At 43.9% G+C, this 25,980-nt stretch overlaps 1 protein-coding gene and 1 long non-coding RNA gene across 3 annotated transcripts in view; both read right to left on the bottom strand.

Moving 5' to 3' along the window:
• Positions 1–438: 438 nt before the first annotated feature.
• On the bottom strand, positions 439–1,686 carry LOC115169271 (uncharacterized). Its single transcript, XR_003870834.1, has 2 exons — positions 1,066–1,686; positions 439–972 (listed from the first exon to the last, which is right to left on the bottom strand). It is a non-coding gene; the product is annotated as an uncharacterized LOC115169271 (long non-coding RNA).
• Positions 1,687–6,689: 5,003 nt separating this feature from the next.
• LOC115170263 (macrophage mannose receptor 1-like) overlaps positions 6,690–25,980 on the bottom strand; it is a 58,159-nt gene continuing 38,868 nt past the window's right edge. Inside the window, exons 17-33 of one of the 2 annotated variants that reach the window (XM_029726674.1) lie at positions 25,689–25,852; positions 24,935–24,999; positions 22,561–22,661; positions 22,209–22,351; positions 21,891–21,999; positions 21,523–21,650; positions 17,780–17,818; positions 15,241–15,285; positions 13,576–13,611; positions 13,293–13,386; positions 12,903–13,135; positions 12,017–12,182; positions 9,680–9,850; positions 8,985–9,101; positions 8,354–8,518; positions 7,439–7,465; positions 6,690–7,086 (exon numbers count right to left, since the gene is read on the bottom strand). In XM_029726674.1, the coding sequence (XP_029582534.1) occupies positions 6,812–7,086; positions 7,439–7,465; positions 8,354–8,518; positions 8,985–9,101; positions 9,680–9,850; positions 12,017–12,182; positions 12,903–13,135; positions 13,293–13,386; positions 13,576–13,611; positions 15,241–15,285; positions 17,780–17,818; positions 21,523–21,650; positions 21,891–21,999; positions 22,209–22,351; positions 22,561–22,661; positions 24,935–24,999; positions 25,689–25,852 (2,078 nt within the window). In that variant the 3' untranslated portion in view covers positions 6,690–6,811. The remainder of the gene's footprint in view (positions 7,087–7,438; positions 7,466–8,353; positions 8,519–8,984; positions 9,102–9,679; positions 9,851–12,016; positions 12,183–12,902; positions 13,136–13,292; positions 13,387–13,575; positions 13,612–15,240; positions 15,286–17,779; positions 17,819–21,522; positions 21,651–21,890; positions 22,000–22,208; positions 22,352–22,560; positions 22,662–24,934; positions 25,000–25,688; positions 25,853–25,980) is intronic. The other variant, XM_029726675.1, reaches the window with a different exon arrangement.

Here is a 25,980-nt window from a genome sequence, read left to right as displayed (position 1 = left end):
TTATTTACTGCCATTTTATATTATTATTTGTTATTGTTTATAATTGTATTACAATGTATATTGTATACATTGTTGCTTTGGCAATATTGACACAATGTGTTTCATGCCAATAAAGCAGCTTGAATTTAAAAAAAAAAGAGAGAGAGAGAGAGAGAGAGAGAGAGAGAGAGAGAGAGAGAGAGAGAGAATATATTACCTAAATGTAACACAGCTGCACACTATGTAACACATTATATTGATAATTGCCTAAAATTGTATGTCATTGTCTTTCATAAATGTTGCAATACCGAATGTTGAAACGTTGCTACATATTTGCTACTTTGGTATACATTGAGAGAGAGAGTAATATTACACACTTAAATAATAGATTATCACACACACACACACACACACACACACACACACACACACACACACACACACACACACATCCCTGGCTTCATAGTTGTTCATAGTTTATTATCATAGTTTGCTCACAGTTTGTCGTAGTTTCAAATTATTGTTTCTAATCACAGTTTGAACATAGTTGTCATAGTTTCTAGTCATACTTTTTAATCATACTTTCTAGTCTGAGAGGTTTGATATTATAAGCGGGTCAGATAGACCCTAAGAGGGCAGAAGCGACTGTTTACAAAACTGTATAAATGAAAAACTATGGTTCAATGGTTAAATAGCCTTCATTTCTTTAAAAACATACATGTAAATGCCAAGAATGAATACCTATTATTCTTAAATAATATATATCTATATACAAACATCACCTTGAATATTCAACTCCCCTTCAAAAAAAGTTCCATGAGGATGGATTCACAGATGATCTATTAGCTCCGCGGTTCTGGGCTGTTGGCTGGTGTTTGGAGTTAGGGTAAGGCCCGTTAGTACAAAACCGTAGAATAGCATCTGTTTCATCTGTTCCTCTGAAGTCGTTCAGAGTCCCTATTGCATCGTGTACCCCTGTTTGTTGGCTGTCTGCTGTAAACACAAAAATAGCTTTTTAAAATAGGGTGCCCACTTTTTGCTTTTTAAATGTATAAATATTATTATGGATTTTATTTTTGGACTTACGTCGAAAATAGTGTGAAGGTGAAGGGTTATGTATAGGAACGGGCGCAGTTTGCTTCTGAGACGCTGTTGGTTCCCAAGCAATTATGCCCAGGTAGCCTCTGGGTATCATACAGACGTTAGATAATATTAACAGGTATTTATATGAAATATATACACTTTAACTTATAATAACACGTGCATTTGGCCTGAAATACATACCTAAAAAATCATTGTCCCCCGTTTAACAAACCATATCACGGCGGTTTTATATCCAAACAATTCCCTGAAAAAATCTAACCTACATATCTAATATATTATTTTCACTAACTCACCTTCAGAAAGCTCCATTAGGACGGATTCATCGATGATCTTTTAGCTGTTCTGGGCAGATAACTCTTCTGGCTGTTGGGCTGATGTTGCGTTTTAGCCTTTCGTACAGACTGGCTAGTTTCACTATTCAGCAATGAGTTTACAGAGCTGGGGGGGTGCCATTTTTCGGGCGATATCCTGTATGCATAAAAGGGTCATATAAAGTACTCCCGAATGTCTAGAGACCCAAAAACCACAGGCGGGTGTCTCGACATATTCGGTCTGCCGATATTGTACACTGCTCAAAAAAATAAAGGGAACACTTAAACAACACATCCTAGATCTGAATGAAAGAAATAATCTGATTAAATACTTTTTTCTTTACATAGTTGAATGTGCTGACAACAAAATCACACAAAAATAATCAATGGAAATCCAATTTATCAACCCATGGAGGTCTGGATTTGGAGTCACACTCAAAAATAAAGTGGAAAACCACACTACAGGCTGATCCAACTTTGATGTAATGTCCTTAAAACAACTCAAAATGAGGCTCAGTAGTGTGTGTGGCCTCCACGTGCCTGTATGACCTCCCTACAACACCTGGGCATGCTCCTGATGAGGTGGCGGATGGTCTCCTGAGGGATCTCCTCCCAGACCTGGACTAAAGCATCCGCCAACTCCTGGACAGTCTGTGGTGCAACGTGACGTTGGTGGATGGAGCGAGACATGATGTCCCAGATGTGCTCAATTGGATTCAGGTCTGGGGAACGGGCGGGCCAGTCCATAGCATCAATGCCTTCCTCTTGCAGGAACTGCTGACACACTCCAGCCACATGAGGTCACATGAGGTCTAGCATTGTCTTGCATTAGGAGGAACCCAGGGCCAACCGCACCAGCATATGGTCTCACAAGGGGTCTGAGGATCTCATCTCGGTACCTGATGGCAGTCAGGCTACCTCTGGCGAGCACATGGAGGGCTGTGTGGCCCCCCAAAGAAATGCCACCCCACACCATGACTGACCCACCGCCAAACCGGTCATGCCGGAGGATGTTGCAGGCAGCAGAACGTTCTCCACGGCGTCTCCAGACTCTGTCACGTCTGTCATGTGCTCAGTGTGAACCTGCTTTCATCTGTGAAGAGCACAGGGCGCCAGTGGCAAATTTGCCAATCTTGGTGTTCTCTGGCAAATGCCAAACGTCCTGCACGGTGTTGGGCTGTAAGCACAACCCCCACCTGTGGACGTCGGGCCCTCATACCACCCTCATGGAGTCTGTTTCTGACCGTTTGAGCAGACACATGCACATTTGTGGCCTGCTGGAGGTCATTTTGCAGGGCTCTGGCAGTGCTCCTCCTGCTCCTCCTTGCCCAAAGGCGGAGGTAGCGGTCCTGCTGCTGGGTTGTTGCCCTCCTACGGCCTCCTCCACGTCTCCTGATGTACTGGCCTGTCTCCTGGTAGCGCCTCCATGCTCTGGACACTACGCTGACAGACACAGCAAACCTTCTTGCCACAGCTCGCATTGATGTGCCATCCTGGATGAGCTGCACTACCTGAGCCACTTGTGTGGGTTGTAGACTCCGTCTCATGCTACCACTAGAGTGAAAGCACCGCCAGCATTCAAAAGTGACCAAAACATCAGCCAGGAAGCATAGGAACTGAGAAGTGGTCTGTGGTCTCCACCTGCAGAACCACTCCTTTATTGGGGGTGTCTTGCTTATTGCCTATAATTTCCACCTGTTGTCTATTCCATTTGCACAACAGCATGTGACATTTATTGTCAATCAGTGTTGCTTCCTAAGTGGACAGTTTGATTTCACAGAAGTGTGATTGACTTGGAGTTACATTGCGTTGTTTAAGTGTTCCCTTTATTTTTTTGAGCAGTATATTTATGCCTCATAGCACAGCTTTAGGGGGCGCTGATTAGAAAATAACATATGTTTTAAACCCTTAGGAGGTCGTCTAGACAAGATATCTTATGCCTGGGCTTTTTGACTTTTTTTTAGCCCCCCACATCCTTGGGGGTGAGATAAATACGTATTTGAAAGGCTTGTGTGGTAATAAAATTGAAAGTGCCTAGCCCAATTCTTAACCAAACTCACACACACACACTTTTTCTGGTTTCAAAAAGCCACCCATGCAGAGACACACCCCCCTTTTTGTTTTGAAACACACACACTCACGCACACGCACACAACCCCCAGCGCACGCACACGTCGTTCCGGAATCTTTTTCTTCTTCGGGCCATGCTTGGAGATGGCTCGAAAATGCATAGTCCCTCCGTTAAAGGTGAGATGCAGCTTTAAAACCTTTTATTTAATTGTAAATCTTTAGTACAGACCTTTTTAAACATGCAATAATCACTTAAAATGTTTTACTGTGCAATATTGTAACATGCCTTAATGTTTTTTATGTATAAACAATGTTTGTACAGCAGGTCAGCAACCATTACCGGGCACAGTACTACACTTTTTAATAACCTTTAATGTTTCTAACATGTTGTTGTAGGAAAGACTATTCGTATAAAATAAGACATTGCATTTCTCCGCGACAGACCCTGGCGAGAGAGAAATGACAGATTCCCGTTCGTTAAGGGGTAGCTTTAAAACCCTTTATTTAATTCATAATATTTAGTACAGACCTTTTAAAAAACATTTTGTTTTACTGTTCCTTTCTTACAGATAAAGGTCCCCCTGGTTAAATGGTTGTCACTGAACCCCACCATTGTCAGTTTCCAATTCCCCAGCGTCAAGACTCCGTAAGTTTTCACTCCAGGGATAGATCATATGTCTTGCATGTAGACTCTCGCCCGTGTGTCTTAAGGATAGAAGCGGCCATCGACGTAATTGTTCACGATTTTGGAAAAGACTGTCCAGCTTATTCATCAGGGTTATGAATATAGGGTAATCCCTCCATTTAAAGCTAAACACAAGCATAAAAAAATTCACATCCTTGCAGGCTTTGGAAAATACATAGGAACTGACAGACTTCGTCGCATTTGTACTATCAAATTGTTCACATGCTAAAATTGTCACTTTGGAGTCGGGGCTATAAGCCATTGAAGAGATCCGTATGGCTTTCAAATATTGCGACCTCCCACAAGCTCTTCCAATGCATAGCCTGGCACGTTTGTACAACTCAGGGCCTGTTCAATTTGACAGAGCGCTAGCCATATCTTAAGCCATTCTCTCATACGCAGTGCAGAACAAAAACTCCCGGGTTTTGCTTGATAAAGGAGGCTGGGGCCGCTGTCTGTGAAAAACTTCACCGTTGAATTCTCAGGTTTGAACTATAAGTCATATGGCCATCACTAGTATCCAAAAATGCTTTAAAACATTCTGGGGCATCAACCCAAAGATCCTCGATGCTTTTATCATTGGGTTCGCGACAAGAGGCGCATAGTACCCCGAGAATTGGCCTAGGAGACATAATTTTCAGTTTAATGTTCAGGGTTTTATTTTTCAAATCTTGTTTAGTGTTCTGGGGCCGCATGTGTGTCTGGGGCTTATTTATAAGACGTCTGCCTCCAACACAGCCCCCCGGACATTCCTAATTCATAGACAACAACCCTAAGAGCAATAAAATAGGTGGGGTGTGGGGGCCATCCTCTTTGAAATGTTCAAACACAACCCTTCCAGCTCAACGAGGACCCTACACATCAATCATCATGACAAATTCAAAGGAATAGATGCAATATAGATATAAAATAACACACTCTAACACGTGACAGAACAGGATGCAACTATATGACCCTAACCACGTGACACCTTCCCGCCAGGATGTCCTGACCGGATGCCCTTATTTGGGCATGTACGCCCCAGCCGGACATAGGGTCATAAATCACGATTTTGACCGATGCCGTCTACTTTATTCTCTCTGATGTCAACAGTCTTTAGAACCTTGTCTCAGGCTTTTGCAGTGAACAGAGAGTGAACAAGAAGGCCGGGAAGTTGGTGACTCAGAAAATGACATGAGATCAGTGGTGCGCACTCACGTGATGAGGTAGCTGTGTTCCATAACGTTTTTCAAGACATTGGAATCATCCGGTTGGAATATTATTGAAGTTTTATGTTTAAAAGGCCCTAAAGATTGATGCTATACAACGTTTGACATGTTTCTACGAACGTAAAAATAACTTTTTTTGACTTTTCGTCGTGAAATTTTTGGCGCGCTTCCTACATTTGGAGTAGCTTACTGAACGCGCAAACAACAAGGAGGTATTTGGACATAAATTATGGACTTTATCAAACAAAACAACATTTATTGTGGACCTGGAATTCCTGGAAATGCCTTCTGATGAAGATCATCAAAGGTAAGGGAATATTTCTAATGCTATTTTTGATTTTAGATGACTCCAAAATGGCGGGTATCTGTATTGCCTGATGTATTTTTCTGAGCGCAGTACTCAGATTATTGCAAAGTGTGCTTTCCCGTGAAGCTTTTTTTAAATCTGTCACAGCGGTTGCGTTAAGGAGATGTTTATCTATAATTCTTTGAATAAAAGTTTAATATTTTATCAATGTTTATGATGAGTATTTTTTTTTAAAATTTTGCTGATTCACCAGCAGTATTGGAGGCAAAATATTTTCGGGACATCACGCGCCAATGTAAAATGCTGTTTTTGGATATAAATATGAACTTTATCGAACAAAAGATACATGTATTGTGTAACATTGAGTCCTAGGAGTGTAATCTGATGAAGATTGTCAAAGGTTAGTGCTTAATTTCAGCTGTATTGCTGGTTTTTGTGACCCCTCTCCTGCTTGGAAAATGGCTGTGTTGTTTTCTTGTGTTGGCACTGTCCTAACATAATCTAACTTTATGCTTTCGCCGTAAAGCCTTTTTGAAATCGGACAATGTGGTTGGATTAAGGACAAGTGTATCTTTAAAATTGGTGTAAAATAGTTGTATGTTTGAGATATTTGAATTATGAGATTTTGTTGTTTTGAATTTGCCGCCCTGAAATTTCACTGGCTGTTGAATAGTGTGAACCGTGGGTGGGATGGTAGCGTCCCACGTAGCCCAGAGAAGTTAATGTCTCCCCTTCCGTCGCTTCGGCGACGGCGGTGGCAGAGCACCCGGATGCTTTTCATTTTTATGAATTAGCGCAATGACTGGAAGTCTATGGGTATCTGCTAGCATGAATTAGCGCAATGACCAATCCTTCCAGATAGCAGATACCCATAGACTTCCAGCCATTGCACTAATTCATGCTAGCAGATACCCATAGACTTCCAGTCATTGCGCTAATTCATGCTAGCAGATACCCATAGACTTCCAGTCATTGCGCTAATTCATGCTAGCAGATACCCATAGACTGAAGCTAGTTCTTAACAGTGCTGGTCTAATGAATTTGTTTATTATTTTCGAAAGCTTCTGCACGTAAATATGACTTGTCCTAACCTGGGTTAGATCTTTAACCTTACTCCCCCCTTGACTCCCCCCTTGACTCCCCCCAATCACAAAGGGATCATTGGCTGAGCCTCCATATGGTTGACCAGCTGGCTAGTGTCCACCATGCTGGGCTCGACCTCGGTGACGGGCTCCGTGTAGAGGGGGTTGTCAAAGGTACTCCGGCCTGCGCTGAAGCCCAGGGGGTTGGTGAAGGAGGGCAGGGGACGGCCGATCTTCTTGTAGAGCATTAAGGCTGTGAGGCCCATCAGACACATGGTAGCCAATATCACCACCACTGCCAGGCCTGAATACACACGCCTGTGACCTCCCTTCAGAGACACTGCAGGATCACAGGAATAAATATTACAGTACTGCTATCATTGTTTGACTGATATGACTGATTGGTTAATCGACAGAGTGGTTAATCGACAGAGTGGTTAATCGACAGAGTGGTCAATCGACCGAGTGGTTAATCGACCGAGTGGTTAATCGACCGAGTGGTCAATCGACAGAGTGGTCAATCGACAGAGAGGTCAATCGACAGAGTGGTCAATCGACAGAGTGGCTAATTGATTGATTGATTGATTGATTGATTGATTGATTGATTGATTAGTTGATTGAAGGATGGATGATGGGTTGACGGGTGGATGGTTGGGTTGGTTGATTGATCGGCTCATTCATTCATGACTCACCTTGTGTTGGTGGTGTTTCTGGTAGAACTGGAGGTGGAACAGAGAGGATTATTAACAAGGTATTATTAAGAGGTCTAACACTGTCTATTTATTTGTTTATTTCACCTTTATTTAACCAGGTAAACTATCTATCTATCTACTGTCTATTATCCTAATTGCTCAAATAATTCTTCATCACGGCCTTCATTTCCTATAGTTCTATTGACATTCATTTGTGCACTACACTATGGAGTGAGAAAGAAAGTTGTGTGGATATTGTAATAGATACATGGTGCCATGGTGCTCCCCTCTCACCCTCGTCTTTCCTACATTTACATTTAAGTCATTTAGCAGACGCTCTTATCCAGAGCGACTTACAAATTGGTGCATTCACCTTAAGAAAACCAGTGGAAAAACCACTTTACAATAGTGCATCTAAATCTTTTTTTGGGGGGGGGGGGGTAGAAGGATTACTTTATCCTATCCCAGGTATTCCTTAAAGAGGTGGGGTTTCAGGTGTCTCCGGAAGGTGGTGATTGACTCCGCTGTCCTGGCGTCGTGAGGGAGCCTGTTCCACCATTGGGGCGCCAGAGCAGCGAACAGTTTTGACTGGGCTGAGCGGGAGCTGTGCCTCCTCAGAGGTAGGGAGGCGAGCAGGCCAGAGGTGGATGAACGTAGTGCCCTTGTTTGGGTGTAGGGCCTGATCAGAGCCTGAAGGTACGGAGGTGCCGTTCCCCTCACAGATGTATGGTCAGTCTCACCCTCGTCTTTCCTACAGATGTATAGTCAGTCTCACCCTCGTCTTTCTCACAGATGTATGGTCAGTCTCACCCTCGTCTTTCCTACAGATGTATGGTCAGTCTCACCCTCGTCTTTCCTACAGATGTATGGTCAGTCTCACCCTCGTCTTTCTTACAGATGTAAGGTCTGTCTCACCTTTGGGCTTCTTACAGATGTATGGTTTATCAGCCCAACTGGAGGCAGTGCTCCAGGTCCCATCGGAGGATTGAATATATCCATAGTCATAGGGAGAGTCCTGAGGCTGTCCTTTTGCCCAGTTAATGTAGTCCAGCACTGTTTGGTCCAGCCACTTCCACTGACCTGCAACAGGGTCTGTTGTTAGTCATGTAGTTACCTACACTCTTACAGAAAAAGGTTCTTTCTAGAACCTAAATGAGCTATTCGGCTGTTACCAGGGTTCTCCCATGGTGACGGCCGAAGAACCATTTTGGAACCTTTTTATTATAAAAGTGTAGGTGTGTTTCGTACAGGGCTATCTAGAAGAATTGGTAGTTACCTAGGTGTGTTTTGAACAGGCCTATCTGGAAGGATTGGTAGTTACCGAGGTGTGTTTTGTACAGGCCTATCCAGAAGGACTGGTAGTTACCTAGGTGTGTTTTGTACAGGCCTATCTGGAAGGATTGGTAGTTACCGATGTGTGTTTTGAACAGGTCTATCTGGAAGGATTGGTAGTTACCTAGGTGTGTTTTGAACAGGCCTATCTAGAAGGATTGGTAGTTACCTAGGTGTGTTTTGAACAGGCCTATCTAGAAGGATTGGTAGTTACCTAGGTGTGTTTTGAACAGGCCTATCCAGAAGGAAGAGTAGCTGTCTTTCAGAAACTCCAGGTTGCTCTTTATGAAGCGGAGTTCGGCAGGATCCTCGATGCTCACCAGAGACGCCCCTTCACACACAATATTCGTATTAATGCTTCTCCAATTACTTTCTTTACGGTTTGTTCTGTCCAAAGAAGTGCACAGTTCATGGAATACTGGATCCCAATTCCAGTTGTCTCCTTTTCTCCCTGAAGCGTTCACCATCTCACTCCACGCCAGGATGTAAAAGCATTAGATAGGTGTATCAGTCTGTGTCCTACATCATTAGATAGGTGGGACACACACTGAAACACCTTTCTTCCACCAATCCAGTCAACCAGTACACACTTGGAGGAGAAGGGTTAGAGAATGGGATATGGGCCCCGTCCAAATTTGCTCCATTTTATAACGGTACCCCGCATGGGGCCTTGATCAAAAGTAGTGCACTATGTAGGGAATAGTGAAGGTGCACTAAGTACTATGCCCTTGGATCTAAGATGAAACTTGCTATCAAATCTGGCATTTTGAACCCTGAAGAGTTCTGAATGAAATGTGTTACATGGGCTCAAGTCTCGTCTCTCTCCTGCCAAGTCATCTTATCAGAAATCACAGGTATTCAATAGGGCGGCATTTTTTGACACACCCTTGGTTTTGAGGCTCCTCCTACCTTTACGTATACAGCTGGTGGAGGCGTCGGCCCACCTGACGTCGTTAATGACAAAGCTGTAGCAGTGACCTCGGAAAGGCAACCAGGACCAGGGGCTGTTCCTACCGCTGATATCCTCCTCCTCCTGGACACATACCCCGGGGTACTGGGGCGGGGCCGTGGGCGGGACGGCTATGGGGGAACCAACCAATAGGATTACAGCACTGCACAGGGATCCACCAATAGGATCTCCTCTCTGGAAGAAACTAGCGTATGGGATTATGGCGCTGAATAGGGAACTACAGATAGGATCCGTCCCGCCCTGCTACTAACACACTGGGGTATGTACCTGTCTCACCTGGTGACTACTAGCACACTGGGGTAGGAGACTGTCACACCTGGTGACTACTAACACACTGGGGTAAGTACCTGTCTCACCTGGGGACTTCTAACACACTGGGGTAGGTACCTGTCTCACCTGGGGACTTCTAACACACTGGGGTAGGTACCTGTCTCACCTAGTGACTACTAACACACTGGGGTAGGTTCCTGTCTCACCTGGTGACTACTAACACACTGGGGTAGGTACCTGTCTCACCTAGTGACTACTAACACACTGGGGTAAGTACCTGTCTCACCTGGGGACTTCTAACACACTGGGGTAGGTAGCTGTCTCACCTGGGGACTTCTAACACACTGGGGTAGGTGCCTGTCTCACCTAGTGACTACTAACACACTGGGGTAGGTACCTATCTCACCTGGTGACTACTAACACACTGGGGTATGTACCTGTCTCACCTGGTGACTACTAACACACTGGGGTAGGTACCTGTCTCACCTGGTCACTACTAACATACTGAGGTATGTACCTGTCTCACCTGGTGACTACTAACACACTGGGGTAGGTACCTGTTTTACCTGGGGGGTACTAACCCACTGGGGTAGGTACCTGTTTTACCTGGGGACTAATAACACACTGGGGTAGGTACCTGTTTTACCTGGGGACTACTAACACACTGGGGTAGGTACCTGTTTTTCCTGGGGACTACTAACACACTGTGGTAGGTACCTGTCTCACCTGGTGACTACTAACACACTGGGGTAGGTACCTGTCTCACCTGGGGACTACTAACACACTGGGGTAGGTGACTGTCTCACCTGGTGACTACTAACACACTGGGGTAGGTGACTGTCTCACCTGGTGACTACTAACACACTGGGGTGGGTGACTGTCTCACCTGGTGACTACGAACACACTGGGGTAAGTACCTGTCTCAAATGGGGACTTCTAACACACTGGGGTAGGTACCTGTCTCACCTGGGGACTTCTAACACACTGGGGTAGGTACCTGTCTCACCTAGTGACTACTAACACACTGGGGTAGGTTCCTGTCTCACCTGGTGACTACTAACACACTGGGGTAGGTACCTGTCTCACCTAGTGACTACTAACACACTGGGGTAAGTACCTGTCTCACCTGGGGACTTCTAACACACTGGGGTAGGTACCTGTCTCACCTGGGGACTTCTAACACACTGGGGTAGGTACCTGTCTCACCTAGTGACTACTAACACACTGGGGTAGGTACCTGTCTCACCTGGTGACTACTAACACACTGGGGTATGTACCTGTCTCACCTGGTGACTACTAACACACTGGGGTAGGTACCTGTCTCACCTGGTCACTACTAACATACTGAGGTATGTACCTGTCTCACCTGGTGACTACTAACACACTGGGGTAGGTACCTGTTTTACCTGGGGGCTACTAACCCACTGGGGTAGGTACCTGTTTTACCTGGGGACTAATAACACACTGGGGTAGGTACCTGTTTTACCTGGGGACTACTAACACACTGGGGTAGGTACCTGTTTTACCTGGGGACTACTAACACACTGTGGTAGGTACCTGTCTCACGTGGTGACTACTAACACACTGGGGTAGGTACCTGTCTCACCTGGGGACTACTAACACACTGGGGTAGGTGATTGTCTCACCTGGTGACTACTAACACACTGGGGTAGGTGACTGTCTCACCTGGTGACTACTAACACACTGGGGTGGGTGACTGTCTCACCTGGTGACTACGAACACACTGGGGTAGGAGACTGTCTCACATGGTGACTACTAACACACTGGGGTGGGTGACTGTCTCACCTGGTGACTACTAACACACTGGGGTAGGTGACTGTCTCACCTGGTGACTACCAACACACTGGGTTAGGAGACTGTCTCACCTGGTGACTATTAACACACTGGGGTAGGTACCTGTCTCACCTGGTGACTACTAACAGACTTGGGTCAGTGACTGTCTCACCTGGTGACTACTAACACACCGGGTTCAGTGACTGTCTCACCTGTGGACTGCTTGCACACAGTGGGGTAGGTGTGGTTACAAAGGGCTGTCTTCCAGGTGCCTTCCACATCCAGGTAGACACAGGGCCGGTCTCTGCTGGGCTCGCCTGGGGCCCACCGGGCCAGGCTCAAGGGCCAGCCGTCCATCCACCTGAAGTAGCCTTGTGTCTGAAAAGACAAACCACTACAGCTGTAAGTCAGTTGGTAGAGCATGGCGCTTCCAACTTCACTATCATGGGTTTGATTCCTGCTGGCACCTCCCATACCAAAATGTTTTCACGCATGACTGTAAGTCGCGTTGGCATAAAAACATGTTATATTACAGTACACTAGCCTTTCCTGACAATCTTAACACCATGTTATATTACAGTACACTAGCCTTTCCTGACAATCTGAACACCATGTTATATTACAGTACACTAGCTTTTCCTGACAATCTGAACACCTAGGCTTCATCTCAGAGGAACACCGTTTTGTGGTGCTGTAGACGACCCTGTGGTTGAAACCCACCCGTATCCCCTACAGCAGTCACGTGACTTCCTCCCGTCCACCCAGAACATTCCAAAGCCATCTGGCTCCTACAGATAACCATTAACTTCTATCAATTCTATTTATGAAGCCCTTCTTACATCAGCTGATGTCACAAAGTGCTCTACATAAACCCAGCCTAAAACCCCAAACAGCAAGCAATGCAGATGTAGAAGCACCTTGTTACTTCTGATGTAACAACCATTCTCTATCACCCCTCAGATACTATAGTATTACTTCTGATCCATCATGTCTCTAGTATAGCAGTGTTCAAAGTTTCACCCAGAATCCAGCAGTACCAATAACCTGCCTATTCTGATGAGGAGTCTGTGGCACCTGAAGATACAGCTTGTACTGTACCTCATTCCTATTGAGTCCAATCCACAGTGGTGTCTGCAGCTTCAGAGCCTGCAGCTCCAGGTAGGCTGCTGACAGTTCATCCAGGGTGCTAGCCAGCTGGCCCTCCTCAGCCTCACACTGCATCCGGGCTTCGGGCCATGTACAGTTCTGGGGCAGCACCTTGTAAGAGTCGTTGGCCAGCTTCACCCAGCCTCTAGGTAACACTGTCGGGGCCGGGACTGGGATGCCTGAGTCTAGGAGGGCAGAGCAACACTTAGTCACATTACAAATCAGAGGGCTGAGGATGGAGACGAGAAGAAGGATGAAGAAGAGGATGAAGAGGATGAGAGAGAAAGAAGAGGAGAAGGAGGAGAAAGAAAGAAGAGGAAATAGAAGAATGTCTTTGCTCACCAACTTTGCGCTGACAGATGAAGCCGTAGGTGTTGATGCAGGACCTGGTTTCCCATTTTCCCAAGATGGAGGAGGAACTGGCCATCACAGCACACTGTGAGACAAAGATTATCAATAATGGACAACATTCACAGTCACAGACTTAATTCTGTCATATAGTAGAGCTTTGAGCAAAATGTAAGGCTAACACTTTAAATAATACATTTTTAATATATTATTATATCCGATTTATTGTGTGTATTTCTCATTTTGAATTGTGATAGTTTGTTTAAATGGATCTTACCTGACTAGCCCGAGAGGAAAGCATATCCATGTACCTCTACAATTTGAAAACCAAATGGTGTTTATTAAGACATTGTTCTAGAGATGGAATAAGCAAAGTAAACGACAGGGATTTAGTCAAAGTGTTTCAGTATAATATGTAAACGATGGGGATTTAGTCAATGTGTTTCAGTATAATATGTCAACGATGGGGATTTAGTCAATGTGTTTCAGTATAATATGTAACGACTGGGATTTAGTCAATGTGTTTCAGTATAATATGTAAACGATGGGGATTTAGACAGTGTTTCAGTATAATATGTAACGACTGGGATTTAGTAAATGTGTTTCAGTATAATATGTAAACGATGGGGATTTAGTCAATGTGTTTCAGTATAATATGTAAACGATGGGGATTTAGTCAATGTGTTTCAGAATAATATGTATCTAAACATATGTACAGTAGGCGTGTCGGTGGGTGTGTGTGGATATCTGTGTTTGTGTATAAATGTGTGTATACAATATATTAAATAGTAAATGAGGATGTCTTGACAGCGTACGTCTTCACCCCCCCAGAGTTACTACTTGGTGGAAGCCCCTTAGGCAGCCATTACAGCTGTGGACCATTTCCAATAAGATTCTACCAACTTACCACAACTCTTAGCGCGACATATATCCGTTGTTTTTGTCAAAACTCTTCAAGCACAGTAAATTTGGTTGGAAATCTTCGATAGACAGCAATATTCAAACTTTGTTCCTGTTTTTTTAAGCAGATTAAAGTCAGAATTGAGACTGGACAATTCAGGAGCACTCAACACCTATTGGAAAGCCATTCTGGTGTGTCTTTGGCATTCAAATGTGTGCAATTAGGCAATCTTGTCCCTGGGACAGTCCCAGGCTTTCTTGTCCCTGGATTGTCCCAGGCTTTCTTGTCTCTGTTATAGTCCCAGGGTTAGGGTTTCTTGTCCCTGAGATAGTCCCAGGGTTTCTTGTCCCTGGGATAGTCCCAGGCTTTCTTGTCCCTGGGATAGTCCCAGGCTTTCTTGTCCCTGGGACATTCCCAGGCTTTCTTGTCCCTGGGATAGTCCCAGGCTTTCTTGTCCCTGGGACATTCCCAGGCTTTCTTGTCCCTGGGATAGTCCCAGGCTATCTTGTCCCTGGGACATTCCCAGGCTTTCTTGTCCCTGGGATAGTCCCAGGCTTTCTTGTCCCTGGGATAGTCCCAAGATTTCTTGTCCCTGGGATAGTCCCAGGGTTTCTTGTCCCTGGGATAGTCTCAGGCTTTCTTGTCCCTGGGATAGTCCCAAGATTTCTTGTCCCTGGGATAGTCCCAGGGTTTCTTGTCCCTGGGATAGTCCCACGGATTTCAGAAGACGGAGGTAAGCTTTCCTTTTCTTTTTTACCTGGGCTCTGCTCATGTCATGTCTTTTGATCCTTACACCTATCACAAAGAGGCTTCCACCAAGTATGAACTCTGGGGTGTGAAAACATACGCAATCAATACATTCTTTCACTTTGAATATGTGGAATAGGTTTATGTAGATCTGTCAGAAAAAATCATAATTGAAGTCCTTTTTGACTTAATTCTAAGGTAGCAAAATGTGAAGACTGTGCAAAGCAGGTGTAGACTTTCACTAGGTCCTGTGTGTGTACTTCTGTGTTTACTTAAAGTTTAAAGGGACTTTACCTGACGATAGTGATGCCATTCCGATATTATAATCTGCGACCGTCTCTACAATTAAGAAACAAAATATGATATATTAGGGGTATTTATTAAGAAACATTACTGGTTTAGGGATAAAATGAGCAAATTAAACTCAAAGTAAACTACTACATCATGTCCAGTGTGCCAACCAGTGTTCCAGGCTGTAATGTATGTGTATATTATGTCAAATGTTTACTCAATTTTCACCACTAAGCAAATTTAAGGTCTGCTTTGCGCAAACTTGAAAGTTGTGAAAATGATGTTCAACTTCCAGCGTACGTTTACTGTGAACACTGAGGCTGTACCCACTATAAGTTACAGTTTTACTGTGAACACTGAGGCTGTACCCACTATAAGTTACAGTTTTACTGTGAAGACTGAGGCTGTACCCGCTTTAAGTAACAGTTTTACTGTGAACACCGAGACTGTACCTGCTTTAAGTTACAGTTTTACTGTGAACACTGAGGCTGTACCTGCTTTAAGTTACAGTTTTAACAGTGGACAAGTAGGCAACTCTGGCTCTTTGATCATAATGTTGGCCTACCAGAGAGGCCTACCATCAAAAACAATGGAGAAAATGCATCCCATAACATTTTAACATGGAAATAGCTGTTCTATCATTCAGTCTTCAGTAGCAGCGAATGTGTGGTGTTCAATATAGACCTATATTCCATGAGACTTTTGAAAAACACATGCAGGGCTTGACATTAACCTGTTAATCCAAATTTTGTTGGAAATCTTTGATGGACAGCAATATTCAAACTTTGTTCCTGTTTTTTTAAGCAGATTAAAGTCAGAACTGAGACTGGACCATTCAGGAGCACTCAACACCTATTGGAAAGCCATTCTGGCGTGTATTTAGCATTCAAATGTTTGCAATTAGGCTTTCTTGTCCCTGGGATAATCCCCGGCTTTCTTGTCCCTGGGAAATCCTAGGCTTTCTTGTCCCTGGGATAGTCCCAGGGTTAGGGTTTCTTGTCCCTGGGATAGTCACAGGGTTTTTTGTCCCTTGGATAGTCCCAGGGTTTCTTGTCCCTGGGATAGTACCAGGCTTTCTTGTTCCTGGGATAGTCCCAGGGTTAGGGTTTTGTGTCCCTGGGATAGTACCAGGCTTTCTTGTTCCTGGGATAGTCCCAGGGTTAGGGTTTCGTGTCCCTGGTATAGGCCCAGGGTTTCTTGTCCCTGGGATAGTCCCAGGTTTTCTTGTCCCTGGGATAGTCCCAGGCTTTCTTGTCCCTGGGATGGTCCCAGGGTTTCTTGTCCCTGGATAGTACCAGGGTTTCTTGTCCCTGGGATAGTCCCAGGACTTCTTGTCCTTGGGATAGTCCCAGGGTTTCTTGTCCCTGGATAGCCCCAGGGTTTCTTGTCCATGGATATAGCCCCAGGGTTTCTTGTCCCTGGGATAGTCCCAGGGTTAGGGTTTCTTGTCTCTGTGATAGTCCCAGGGTTTCTTGTCCCTGGGATAGTACCAGGCTTTCTTTTTCCTGGGATAGTCCCAGGGTTAGGGTTTCGTGTCCCTGGTATAGTCCCAGGGTTTCTTGTCCCTGGGATACTCCCAGTGTTTCTTGTCCCTGGGATAGTCCCAGGGTTTCTTGTCCCTGGATAGTACCAGGGTTTCTTGTCCCTGGGATAGTCCCAGGACTTATTGTCCCTGGGATAGTCCCAGGGTTTCTTGTCCCTGGATAGCCCCAGGGTTTCTTGTCCATGGATATAGCCCCAGGGTTTCTTATCCCTGGGATAGTCCCAGGGTTAGGGTTTCTTGTCTCTGTGATAGTCCCAGGGTTTCTTGTCCCTGGGATACTCCCAGTGTTTCTTGTCCCTGGGATAGTCCCAGTGTTTCTTGTCCCTGGGATAGTCCCAGGGTTTCTTGTCCCTGGATAGCCCCAGGGTTTCTTTTCCATGGATATAGCCCCAGGGTTTCTTGTCCCTGGGATAGTCCCAGGGTTTCTTGTCCCTGGGATAGTCCCAGGGTTTCTTGTCCCTGGGATAGTCCCAGGGTTTCTTGTCCCTGGGATAGTCCCAGGGTTTCTTGTCCCTGGGATAGTCCCAGGGTTTCTTGTCCCTGGGATAGTCCCAGGGTTTTCAGAAGATGGAGGTAAGCTTTCCTTTTCTTTTTTACCTGGGCTCTTTTCAAGTAATGTCTTTTGATCCTGACACCTTCCCCAAAAAGGCTTCCACCAAGTATGGACTCTGGGGTGTTTCCACCAAGTTTGAACTTTGTGGTGTTTCCACCAAGTATGAACTCTGGGGTGTTTCCACCAAGTATGAACTCTGGGGATGTGAAGACACACACAAACAATACATTCTTTTTTTTTATGAATTTAACATTTTCTCCAACTTTCTTTCACTTTGAATATGTGGAATAGTTTTGTGTAGATCTGTCAGAAAAAAACATAATTTAATTCCTTTTTTAATTAACTTTAAGGCAGCAAAATGTGAAGACTGTGCGAAGCGGGTGTAAACCTTCACTAGGTCCTGTGTGTGTACTTCTGTGTTTACTTAAAGTTTAAAGGGACTTTACCTGACGATAGTGATGCCATGGGAACATCTGCGACCGTCTCTACAATTAAGAAACAAAATATGACATATTAGGGGTATTTATTAAGAAACATTACTGGTTTAGGGATAAAATGAGCAAATTAAACTCATACATCATGTCCAATGTGCCAAACAGTGTTCCAGGCTGTAATGTATGTGTATATTATGTCAAATGTTTACTCAATTTTCACCACTAAGCAAATTTAAGGTCTGCTTTGCACAAACTTGAAAGTTGTGAAAATGGTGTCCAACTTCCAGCGCACGTTTACTGTGAACACTGAGGCTGTACCCACTATAAGTTACAGTTTTACTGTGAACACTGAGGCTGTACCTGCTTTAAGTTACAGTTTTACTGTGAACACTGAGGCTGTACCTGCTTTAAGTTACAGTTTTAACAGTGGACAAGGAGGCAACTCTGGCTCTTTGATCATAATGTAGGCCTACCAGAGAGGCCATCCATCAAAAACAATGGAGAAAATGCATCCCATAACATTTTAACATGGAAATAGCTGTTCAATCATTCAGTCTACAGTAGCAGCCAATGTGTGGTGTTCAATATAGGCCTACATTCCATGAGACATGCAGGACTTGACATTAACCTGTTCATCCACTTGTCCTTCAGACAAGGTGGTGACTGAATGTGTTGTTTGATGCCAGAAACATCTTACGTTATTATTCCCATACAATTATTACATAGAATCATACAAATTATTCTACCCTCTGCCTATTGGCTACTTAGCTTATTCAAGATCGTCTCAAAATACAACACCGCCCCTTTAAGATATAAAAAAAGCTCTTTACCTGACTGGCTTTTCAAAGATGGCCAGAAATGCACACATTTTGTACTTTTGTAGGAAGAAACCACTGCCCCATTGTTATTATTTTTATTTCACCTTTATTTAACCAGGTCGGCCAGTTGAGAACAAGATCTCATTTACAACTGTGACCTGGCCAAGATAAAGCAAAGCAGTGCGACCAAAAACAACACAGAGTTACACATGGAATAAACAAAACATACAGTCAATCACACAATAGAAAAGTCTATATACAGTGTGTGCAAATGACGTAACGAGGTAAGGCAATAAATAGGCCAATAGTGGCGAAAGTAATTACAATTTAGCAGATTTACACTGGAGTGATATATGCAGATGAGGATGAGGATGTGCAAGTAGTGACACTGGTGTGCAAAAGAGCAGGAAAACAAAACAAATATGGGGATGAGGTAGGTAGTTGGTTGGTTGGATGGGCTATTTACAGATGGACTATATACAGCTGCAGCGATTGGTAACCTGCTCTGACAGCTGATGCTTAAAGTTAGTGAGGGAGATATAAGCCTCCAACTTCAGTGATTTTTGCAGTTCGTTCCAATCATTGGCAGCAGAGAACTGGAAGGAAAGGCGGCCAAAGAGGTGTTGGCTTTGGGGATGACCAGTGAAATATACCTGCTGGAGTGCGTGCTATAGGTGGGTGTTGCTATAGTGACCAGTGAGCTGAGATAAGGCAGAGCTTTACCTAGCAAAGACTTATAGACGACCTGGAGCCAGTGGGTTTGGCGACGAATATGTAGCGAGGAGAAGCCAACGAGAGCATACAGGTCACAGTTGTGGGTAGTATATGGGGCTTTGGTGACAAAATGGATGGCACTGTGATAGACTGCATCAAATTTGCTGAGTAGAGTGTTGGAGGCTATTTTGTAAATGACATCGCTGAAGTCAAGAAATGGTAGGATAGTCAGTTTTACGAGGGTATGTTTGACAGCATGAGTGAAGGAGGCTTTGTTGCAAAATAGGAAGCCGATTCTAGATTTAATTTTGGATTGGAGATGCTTAATGTGAGTCTGGAAGGAGAGTTTACAGTCTAACCAGACACTGCGGTTTTTATAGTTGTCCACATATTCTAAGTCAGAACCGTCCAGAGTAGTGATGCTAGCCGGGCGGGCGGGTGCGGGCAGCGATCGGTTGAAGTGCATGCATTTCGTTTTACTAGCGTTTAAGAGCAGTTGGAGGCCACGGAAGGAGTGTTGTATGGCATTGAAGCCCGTTTGGAGGTTTGTTAACACAGTGTCCAAAGATGTGCATCAGATGTATACAGAATGGTGTCGTCTGCGTAGACGTGGATCAGACAATCACCAGCAGCAAGAGCAACATCATTGATGTATACAGAGAAGAGAGTCGACCCGAGAATTGCACCCTGTGGCACCCCCATATAGACTGCCAGAGGTCCAAACAACAGGCCCTCTGATTTGACATAATGAACTCTGTCTGAGAAGTAGTTGGTGAACCAGGGGAGGCAGTCATTATAGAAACCAAGGCAGTTGAGTCTGCCAATAAGAATACGGTGATTGGCAGAGTCGAAAGCCTTGACCAGTTCGATGAAGATGGCTGCACTGTACTGTCTGTTATTGATACCGGTTATGATATCGTTTTGGACCTTGAGCGTGGCTGAGGTGCACCCATGACCAGCTCAGAAACCAGATTTCATAGCGGAGAAGGTATGGTGGGATTCGAAATGGTCGGTGATATGTTTGTTCATTTGGCTTTCGAAGACTTTAGAAAGGTAGGGCAGGATAGATATAGGTCTGTAACAGTTTAGGTCTGGAGTGTCACCCCCTTTGAAGAGGGGGATGGCGCGGCCGCTTTCCAATCTCCAGGAATCTCAGACGATACGAAAGAGATGTTGAACAGACTTGTAATAGGGGTTGCAAAAATGGCGGCGGATGATTTTAGGAAGAGAGGGTCCAGATTGTCTAGCCCAGCTGATTTGCAGGGATCCAGATTTTGCAGCTCTTTCAGAACATCAGCTGTCTGGATTTGGGTGAAGGAGAAGCAGGGGGGGTGCTGAGCTGTTGGCCGGGGTTGGGTAGCCAGGTGGAAAGCATGGCCAGACGTAGAGAAATGCTTATTGAAATTGTTGACTGGAAATGAGCTAGAACTGGGCTAATAACTAGCTAACTAGCAAAACATACACAGGTGGCTACATGTAGCTCTCTCTTTGATCTCAGAACAACAGCATCTACAACCGACCATCTAAAACAATGGAGAAAAATGCATTCCATAACATTTTAACATGGAAGTAGCTGTTCTATCATTCAGCCTACACTAGCAGCCAATGTGTGGTGTTCAATATAGGCCTACATTCCATGAGAAATGCAGGACTTGACATGAACCTGTTCATCCACTTGTCCTTCAGACACTTTAATCTCAACACAAGAGCATCTACAAACGACCGCTCGTACTGTAGCCTAAACACAGTGAACGGCACAGATCCATATATGGCATTGGCTATTTGCATATAGGCCTACTGCAGCTCTGATTGGTAATGTGGCACCGGTCTGTGTAGAGTACAGGCTGAGTCCTGCCTGTCAATAGAATCCTACTCATATCTCTTGCACAGTTAGTTTTGCATACTAAGTCTTGCATAGTTCGTTTTGTGTCGGTATTTTACATTAAAATTGGCTAACATTGTGCTTATTCGATTACAATTCCCACAGTAGAGCGAAAGACTGTTAACTGAAGAGGAAAACTAGAGAAAGGTGAGTGAAGTTCAATCTCGTGCTTCTCTGCAGTTTAGGCGGGAACATTGATTATGTCTTATGTGAATGTTTTGTTTATGTTTAAATGTGTAAATGTCTGCTTGGTCGTCATGCCTACGACCAGCTGTGGTATATTGGCCGTGGAACACAACCCTCGGCCCTCATTGCTTAGGTAAATGTGTGTACATGCGTACCTTCATGAAATCGAAGTTTAAGTATTTGACTGCCTGGCCATCGGTCCAAACAAACGCGTCCCGGTTTAAGTTACTCAGTCCAATCCACAGGTCAGTAGCACCAGAAGTCATCTGGGTCGTCAGAAACGCTGCAACCATAGAGATAGATAGAGGACTCATCCTTATATCTGTTTCATTATAGCATATGTGACAGCATGAGCAGCACCATAGAGGTTGATAGAGGACTCATCTTTATATCTGTGTCATTATAGAGTCTGTGACAGCATGAGCAGCACCATAGAGATAGATAGAGGACTCATCTTTATATCTGTGTCATTATAGAGTCTGTGACAGCATGAGCAGCTCCATAGAGGTTAAAATAATCTCACCTTGCTCCTGCCTATTGGTGACGGATGCCAGGTTAGCTCCCATGGATTGGCAGAACGATCTGGCCTCGAGCCAGGTTCTAGGTACCCGATATCCAGTCAGTTTGTAGCACTATAAACAAATCAATAAGCAATTAATCAAGTTGATTGATTATAGGCAAACACATTGAGTTAGACTTCCATTCTCAAAGCATGTTGTAAAACTGTATCGTCTGTTTTCATGTGAAAGACATTTAACATATCACATAATCATGATTATATCACTCCTCCTGTGTAACCTTTGATCTCTGACCTTAGGATCCATTCTCTCCTCTTACTGACCTTAGACTGGTAGAGGATCCATTCCGGGGGGCAGCCTCCTGTGGGGGGGGCAGTAGGGGGCACGGTGCTGTTCACTGGGGGGGAACCACTCCTCTCACAGATGGACTTCATTTCAGTGCCACAGTTATAGTCATGCCAGAAACCTGAACACACAGAAAACACAGTTATAGTCATGCCAGAAACCTGAACACACAGTTATAGTCATGCTAGAAACCTGAACACACAGTTATAGTAGTCCTAGTCATGCCATTGAGTTATGTGGTAACCAGCCCCAAGATTCAGAATGAAAATAACTCAAAGGAAGTTCTTATAAGAGAGGATTTTTTTGGGCCTCATCTCATCTTTAGCTCACCAATGTAGCTAGCCATGGCAACACAGTTCTCATCATTGTTCCTGAAGTCCGGCTGGTTGTTGTCCCATCTCTGGAATACTACTGGGGAACCGTCCATCCAGCTGGACAAAACACAGGACACAACAACTCAGAACACAAAACATAAGATATTGAATATCCTTTTGAGCACGGTGAAGTTATTAATTACACTTTGGATGGTGTACACCCAGTCACTACAAAGATACATGCGTCCGTAACTAAGATGCTGGAGAGGAAGGAAACCGCTCAGGGAGTTCACCATGAGGCCAATGGTGACATTAAACCAGTGTAATGGCTGTGATTGGAGAAAACTTAGGATGGATCAACAATCACAATACTAACCTAAATGATATAGTGAAAAGAAGGAAACCTTTACTGAATAAAAAAATAAGGCAACAAGGCACTAAAGTAATTTGGCAAAAATTGGGCAAAGAATGTAACTTTTTGTCATGAATACAAAGTGTTTTGTTTGGGGAAAATTCAATACAACACATCACTGAGTACCACTGTCACGCTGCCGCCGTAAGGAAGGCCCACCCGGACCCTCCCCTTTAGAGTCCGCACCTTTGGGGGGGGGGTACTGTCATGCCCTGGCCATAGAAAGGGTTTTGTTCTCTATTTGTTTAGTCCAGGGTGTGACTGGGGTGGGCTTTCTATGTTCTTTTTCTATGTTTTTGTATTTCTTTGTTTTGGGCCGAGTATGGTTCCTAATCAGAGGCAGCTGTCTATCGTTGTCTCTGATTAGGAATCATACTTAGGTAGCCTTTTCCCACCTGTGCTTTGTGGGATCTTGCGTTTGTGTAGCTGCCTGTGAGCAGCCCAGAACGTCACGCTTCGTTTTCATCTGTATTGTTTTGGTGAGTTTCATATTTATTAAACATGTGGAACTCTAACCACGCTGCGCCTTGGTCTACTCCTTTAGACGATCGTGACAACCACTCTTCATATTTCAAGCATAGTGGTGGCTGCATCATGTTATGGGTATGCTTGTCATCGTTAAGGACTGGGGAGGTTTTCAGGATAAAAGGAAATGGAATGGAGCGTAGCACAAGCAAAATCCTAGAGGAAAACCTGGTTCAGTCTGTTTTCCACCTGACACTGGGAGATGAATTCACCTTTCAGCAGAACAATAACCTAAAACACAAGGCCAAATCTACACTGGAGTTGCTTACCAAGAAGACAGCGAATGTTCCTGAGTGGCCGATATTAAAGTTTTGACTTAAATCTACTTGAAAATCTAGGGCAAGACCTGAAAATGGTTGTCTAGCAATGATCAACAACCAATTTGACAGAGCTTGAATAATGTTTGAAAGAATAATGGGCAAATGTTGCAGAATCTAGGTGTGGAAAGCTCTTAGAGACTTACCCAGAAAGACTCACAGCTGTAATCGCTGCCAAGTGTGATTCTAACATGTATTCACTCAGAGGTGTGAATACTTATGTAAATGAGATATGTCTGTATTTCATTTTCAATAAATGTGTAAACATTTATAAAAACAAGTTTGTACTTTGTCATTATGGGGTATTGTGTGTAGATTTGTGAGAGAAAAAATACTATTTAATCCATTTTGAATTCAGGCTGTAACAACAGAATGAAGAATAAATCAAGGGATATGAATCCTTTCTGAAGGAGCTGTATGTGTATGGTGGTGGGGTATCCCTGGAACCCACTGCATTTTTCAACATTTCTGATAAGTCAGGAAGCAATACAAACAACAAATCAAAATCATTTATTTCAATTTTTATTTTTTAAGCCAGCCTTATTAGGTGGGCCAGTATTCAATCTGGCAGGGCCTCTGCCCAGCCTGGCCCTGCCGTGGCTTCTCCTCTGCACGAAACATGGAACACAGAACTCAGAACACAAGAACTCAGAACACACAAGACATAGAACACAGAAAGAACACGGACAATACACAGAAAATATGCTGCGTTCATGACATGCCGGAATGTTCGGAAATACAACTTCTAAACACGGAGCAATGAGTTGTGTGCATTCACATGCTTTGACCTGGCTGAGAACGCCAACTGGCTAATGTCTAAGTAGCTACGTCAACCATGAACAAAAAGCGCAGCCATCACGCTCTCATCCAAATTATAGTGTTAAAAAAAGGTCCAAATAAATTGATTTGGATAAATAATGTTTTGTCAAGTTATGTTCTTGGTAGGTGACGTCAGAGTTCAGCATGTCTGAAAAGTCTCCAATTGGAGGGCCTTTTAAATTGACTTGTATTTCAGAGTTTCTAAAATTTCATGAATGCAGCAATAGAACAGTAGTTTGACACCACTAGTTTAGAAGTGATATAAAAAAGGTATTTTTATTTGTTTGATAATCTTCTTTTACTCGTTTTATACTCACCCGAAAGAGCGATCAAGATCAACTGTTAGCCCGATGTAATGGTTTCCCAAACGCTTTTTATTGATCTGAAAAAAGAGCAATTAACATTAGGAACTAGCTGTCTTGGAGTCAACATGGGCTACCGTCCGTTTCGACACCTTGTAGAGTCCAAGCCCCGACGAATTGAGGGCAAAAGGGGGTGCAACTCAATGTTAGAAAGGTGTTCTTAATGTTTTGTGGATTCAGTGTATATCAGTGGTGGGAAAATTGCCCAATTGTCATAATTGAGTAAAAGTAAAGATACCTTAATATAAAATGAAAGTCACCCAGTAAAATACTTCTTGAGTAAAAGTCTTAAAGTATGTTTTTTTAATATACTTAAGTATCAAAAGTATTTGTCAAATTCCTTATATTAAGCAAAAATGTTGTATTTACGGATAGCCAGGGGCACACTCCAACACTCAGACATAATTTACAAACGAAGCCTTTGTGTTCCGTGAGTCCGTCAGATCAGAGGCAGTAAGGATTACCAGGGATTGATTAGTGTGTGAATTGGACCATTTTCCTGTCCTGCTAAATATTCAAAATGTTACTTTTGGGTGTCAGGGAAAGTGTATGGAGTAAAAAACATATCACTTTCTTTAGGAATGTAGTGAAGTAGAAGTACTTAACTAGTACTTTAAAGTATTTTTACTTAAGTACTTTACACCACTGGTGTATATAGCTCTGCCAACGTGTTTGAAGGCAGGACTATAGCGAAACTATAGGTGTTTACCTTTTTCCACAGAAATGTATTTTCTGTTAGTCCGTTGATAACAACAAGGTCCCCATGCCTCTGTTGACAGTAGTGTCTGGCGCCCTCCATGGCCAGCAGTTCAGTATTAAAGAAATATTGAGAGCCTCCAAACTCCAGCCAGCCATCCTCTGTCACATTATACTCTAGGCAGGATTAGAAAATACTCAAATAAGTTATCTGCTTGGTCTAGACTAGAGACAAAGCACATAATTCCCCTCTAGAGACCAAGCAAATAAGCCCCCTCTAGAGACCAAGCAGTAAGTCCCCTCTA

The sequence above is a fragment of the Salmo trutta genome, chromosome 31, assembly GCF_901001165.1.
Source record: "Salmo trutta chromosome 31, fSalTru1.1, whole genome shotgun sequence".
NCBI lineage: Eukaryota > Metazoa > Chordata > Actinopteri > Salmoniformes > Salmonidae > Salmo > Salmo trutta.
The sequence above is the reverse complement of the archived record's forward strand: the minus strand, read 5'-3'. Positions and strand labels throughout refer to the sequence as shown.